Here is a 5,165-nt window from a genome sequence, read left to right as displayed (position 1 = left end):
TGCTGATAAAGAAATGCAGGAAGAACTTGGACCTGCTTATGGCATTGCACTAGAAAGGATCCCACCTGCATTGTGTTTTGTAAGGATGAATGTGCTATCAGGTGCAATGGAAAGAGTCAGATGGCTTGTGACCATCTCACTGGCATGGGCATTCCAGGCAGTGACCCAGGCAGAAACACCATCTCAAGACCTTACCGCAAGACGCAGCAGGACTGAGCTGGAGGAATCAGCATTTTGGCCAGAGGGCAACCAGAGCTCTTGGGCAGCCACCCAAATGGGAGGCCACCCCAGGACACCCAGTAAAGCCATAGCAGCCTACAGGGCAGAAGTGCAGGGCGGGAGATGTGAGAGGCCTTCGCACCTAGCGAGAAGGAGAGCCCCTGTCCTGTCGCGATGGGCGTTAGCAGCTCTGGCTGTGCCATCTCGACACAGGTGGATGCTTAGAAGGGACAACAGGAACTGAGACACTGGGTGACCTCAGGGTGCCGTGAGTCTTTTGCACAGGACTTTATGTCCAGCTCATGGTGTCAAGCCCAGAGGCGCTGTCTGGGGCACTGGAGGGCAGGACAGAATGCCCTCTTGGCAGTGAGAGTGTCTCTCACCTGCTGTCTCCACCTTCCACTGCCACTTTTCCAGACTCCTGTTTGGTTTTCATTTCCTTCTGCATGTTGCCCTGTTCTGAATTTTTCTCCTTTTCTCTTTTGCTCGAATTTCCTCCTTTTTCTTGGAGCTGAAAACTGAATCCAATAATAGTGAGGTGGGGAAATCAACTCATCTGCCCGTAGTTCAACACACCAGGTCTGTGCTCAGGTGATAACTTCACAAGAATTAGCCCTTCATTCAGCCAGCTCTGGGGACTGCCCCTTTGCTCAGCTCTACCCAGAGCCATAGAGCACCTTGCAATAAAACCGATGCAAACACAACAAAACCCAGACCAGAGACATTTCCCACCAAGAGTCCTCAGGAATCATCCCATAGAGACTCATAAGGTGGTGCAAGGATGAGACATCATCTGTGGCCACAGCATGTCTTGGATGGTGGAGCACAGTGCTCTCCAAACATTAGCTCCCAGTGCTTTTTTTATTACTCTGTCCAGGTGAAGGACTGCACCGGTCCTCTTTGTCATAGACTCACTTGCCACTGCTGCACACACCTCTTCCAAGCTGAGCCCGGGTGGAATTCAGTGTTTGTTGATGTCATGGAGGAGACGACCGTTGACGTGGCACCAAGGACACATGCCATCATTCAAGCTTGCACCAGCCTGCTTGGGAAGTCTCTTCAGTGGTGGTGCTGCAGTGGGAAGCATGAACAATGACGGGAAGTTGAAACTCTCGGAGGAGAGCAGATTGTGGACTCTGGCTGGAGACCTGAGGAGGAAAGACAAGAGATAGGAAACCATGGGTTGCAACCATGGGATCCCCTTGGTGCCTCCCTTCTCCAATGGCTAGAGACCCAACTCTGCTTTACAGAGCGCCTAATGCCAATGAGACTAACTCTTGGGTGTCAGGCCACCTGCCACAATGGAAGTCTCCAGCAATATTAAGGATGAGCTGTATCGTCCCACAGAGACTACAACGCACTGGACCTCCATTACCATCATTTTCCTTTTACACAGTGCTTGTCACACATGCTGTCAGTCAGGACCTAGCACTCAGCTTTGGCCATGCTCATCACCTACTGGGTGAAGCCCAGGCATGGAGGAAGGTGGGAGCTCAGTGGGTGGGTGGTTTTACCTCCTTGATGCTGCCCTGTGATGAGCTGTAAGGTCTGGACTTAGATTTGTGGTGCTGGAGCCCAGAATTTTACTTCAACTGTATTAAAGCACATCCTTAGAGACATAACTTCATCTCAGATGTGAATTGCTTCACCTGTGTCCTCACCACACTCTGGCAGGAATGAGCTCAGCTCACCAGCTATCACCAGTTCAGCCTTTGCTCCATCCCACACCAAGCTGTTTAGGCCTTGCTTGACTTGTCTGCACCCCACAGACACCAATTTTGGCAGCATGTGCTGTGGAGCAGTGTCACGCATAGGCATAAGAGTAGGGAGGCAGCTTAAGCCAGGCAGAGCTGGTCCAGTGGGGATCCAACCACCCACCTCTGTGAGCCTGGTCACTCCAGCCTCCTCCTGGGATAAGGTGGGGAAGTCCACACCAGGCTGCACTGGCAAGAAGCACCTCTCTGTGGGTCTGCCACTCCCTGAGACTTCTACGAAGTGACAATGTTTGGAATGGGTTTATGTCCTGAACCACTGGCAAATGGACAGGGACATGTCTGGTTGCCCCTCGGCAGCCAGAAGATAGTCCTGCACAACTGACACAGCCCGGCCCTTACTAAACTCTGTTTTAAAACTAATGGGCACATCACTTTACGGTTGGGCATCTGTGGCTGTCAGCAGATGCCAGTGATTTAACTGCAACCTGCTGAAAAGGAGCAGGCGGGAGGGTCAGCGAGAAGGCACATGAGGACCCTCAAGGACAGAAAGGCCTGATGGCTTCTTAGGTTATCAGAGAAGATGCTACGAGAGGACAAAGGCATTGGTGTGGAACTCCGCGAGCACCAGGTGTGCACAGCAGTGGTACATTTGACCGACAACTCCCTCCTGTACGTGCTTACAAAGAGATGCCTTAGTGCCTGGGGTACGCTACCCGCAGTGCGCCTGGCTCCGCTTCTCCCTGCCCTCCATCTCTCTTCCCCCTCCACCCAACTCCCACCATCCCCTCGTCCTCCTCCCAGCCACAACCACTGCTGCTTCCCTTCCAGACCCTCTCTCAGGACTCGGTGGGGCTCCAGCAGTTCACCCCGACGGCAGCCCCTCAGAGCAGGGCTGCAGCCTGGTGGTCCCTCACGCCCCACACCTGCAGCACCAGGAGCTGTGTGTGTCCCAGACATCAGCGCTCACCCACCCCACACAGGCACTTGGCTGTTTCAGCATGCCAAGGAAGCCCCTCTTGCCCGGCCCACCTTCCCGGGACGTGGACACTACCATGGTCATGTCCTGTGCAGAGGAGCTGGGGGCTGGCCTACATGATGGAGCAGGTGAAGCCACAGCACTCCTTGAGCAGGGTGAGGCCTGTTTTGGTCATGTACGGTGCGGATGTTTGCTGCCCCCTGGAAGTCATTTTCTTCTCTTTGACAGGAGCTACGGAAAGAGGAATCGGTGTCTGCCTGGTGACGAGAGCACAGGCCCAATTGCTGCTTCTTAGAGCTCCTTTCAGGGATAAGACGGTGACCCTCTTCACACCCACAGCTGGGCATGAGCTCCTGCATCCAGGAGGCACGTCACCACATGTGCTACAGGCACAGACACAGGGACCCTGGCCTGGAAATGCCTCCCACCGCACTGGGCAGGTGTTCCTCCAGCAATGATGCAGGCACAGGGAAGAGGGTAGACGTCAGAGGCCATGAAGAAAGGAGGACTGGATGGATACCACAACTTGTGACCTTGTGATGAAATGTAAGGAGCTGGTTGGAAAGGGTCAGATGAAGTACATCAGCCATAAAAGGACACCTACCTGTCCCCATTCTCATAGAACATGCTGTCGGGGAAATGCCAGGAGGGAAATGGAAGCATCACATCTGTACTGATTCAGGATGTTTCTACAATGTGATCTCAAGCACCAGCATCCCCCAGTTGCCATTTCCCCACACCCTCCTCCAGCAACAGATGGCCTCCAGGTAAGCTAGCCCCATGCAGAGCAACAAAATCTTGGGGACAGAGTGCTTAGGAAAGGGGAGAAACTGCCAGGGAGGTTCAACGCAAGGAATAAAACTCATCAACCACTTACTTGCTTTCTGGAGGTAGCTTTTGGAGAGCTTACTTTGCAGGAACTCTGCCATTTCCTTGTCTTCTTCCCTTTCCCTGTGACAAAGAGATTGGTTAGCACTCAGGAAAGGAGCAGCAAGGCATTCAGGACCATCTGGCAAGGGATGATACAGATCAGAGGACAGACTGCACTGTCCTCAGTGCAAGGAATAAATTGCACCCAGCTACCTGAGCCTCTCAAACTCCACATCGTCCACCAGGAAATCCCGCGTTTCCACCAGCTTGTGTATCTGCTGTACCAGCTCCTCCTCCCTCTGCTTCTCCTCGTTGGACTTCTCATTCTCTGCAGCACAGGGAACACATTTAACACACGACAGGGGCCATCCTGCCCATGCCAAGGCCAAGCTTGCTCTGCTTCTGCTCAACCTGGGAGCAGATGTGAGAGTTGGGGTAAAAGCCAACCCAAAGTAAGCACTTGGATCCAGATACAGGCTGCTAAATAAGCAACAACCTCATCCCAAACCACCCTGGCTGGGAGGAGACAGGTCTGGTGTCATCAAACTTTTAATCTTTAGCTTCTCCCCAAAATTTTCATGGGGCTGAGCACTGCAAGATGCAACTGTGAGCTTTGCAGAGCAGAGGAAGATGACCATGGCTCTGGTGGAAGATGACCATGGCTCGCTCAGGGTCTTCACCCTGCACTGCTGAAGAGGCTGGGTACGGGGTCTCAACAAGCTCAGAAATGTCAGACTTGGATGTCATCCTTCAGCTAGGATGTGCTTAACCCACATTTCCCATGCCAGCACACCCAACCAGTCTCAGCTTGGCCCTGAGCTGGGTCCAGAGACCTCTGAGCCAGGGCCTCCATGTGGCTGAGAAACCAGCCAGGGATTCAGGTGCATAGGGGATTATCAAGAATGCCCAGATGCCTTGGGAACACCTCACACCACCATTTATCCCAGACATAGAGAGACATGAAAACCAATACCACCCACTGTTTTTTGTAGCCTTATTCCCTTGCTGAACACAGTCCCTGTAATCTCATCCTCTACATCTGACCTTTCAAACCACTGTCAGCCCCATTCCCACGCCAGCGACAAGGATGACCACAACTGTCTGCCAGGCTATTTTGAATGCGTTAACCTTGGTTGTCACCTGAACCCCCACACTGACCTACCCTGAGCACGGTGGGACCCACTTGTGCCACGTATCTTTGGGCAGTGAGTTAGTGAAGACCTGAAAACTCTCACATCACTATGAAGTCATGTCCTATATAAATTGGTACATAATAGTAAGTGGGATACATGAAGATGATAGAGATAGGGCTAAGGAGTGTTAAAAGTAAATGGAGAGCTACCTTAGGTGGAAACTATGACTGTCTGTGCTGCAGCTATTTAATA

General features: G+C 52.5%; 1 protein-coding gene across 1 annotated transcript in view; it reads right to left on the bottom strand.

The window, feature by feature from the left end:
- Positions 1-1,134: 1,134 nt before the first annotated feature.
- LOC103901850 (uncharacterized protein C16orf45) overlaps positions 1,135-5,165 on the bottom strand; it is a 12,514-nt gene continuing 8,483 nt past the window's right edge. Inside the window, exons 3-6 of the mRNA XM_019473006.1 lie at positions 3,994-4,108; positions 3,788-3,861; positions 2,986-3,141; positions 1,135-1,367 (exon numbers count right to left, since the gene is read on the bottom strand). Of these exons, the coding sequence (XP_019328551.1) occupies positions 3,023-3,141; positions 3,788-3,861; positions 3,994-4,108 (308 nt within the window). The 3' untranslated portion in view covers positions 1,135-1,367; positions 2,986-3,022. The remainder of the gene's footprint in view (positions 1,368-2,985; positions 3,142-3,787; positions 3,862-3,993; positions 4,109-5,165) is intronic.

Source organism: Aptenodytes forsteri, unplaced genomic scaffold (assembly GCF_000699145.1).
Source record: "Aptenodytes forsteri isolate BGI_AS27 unplaced genomic scaffold, ASM69914v1 Scaffold22, whole genome shotgun sequence".
Classification (NCBI taxonomy): domain Eukaryota; kingdom Metazoa; phylum Chordata; class Aves; order Sphenisciformes; family Spheniscidae; genus Aptenodytes; species Aptenodytes forsteri.
The sequence above is the reverse complement of the archived record's forward strand: the minus strand, read 5'-3'. Positions and strand labels throughout refer to the sequence as shown.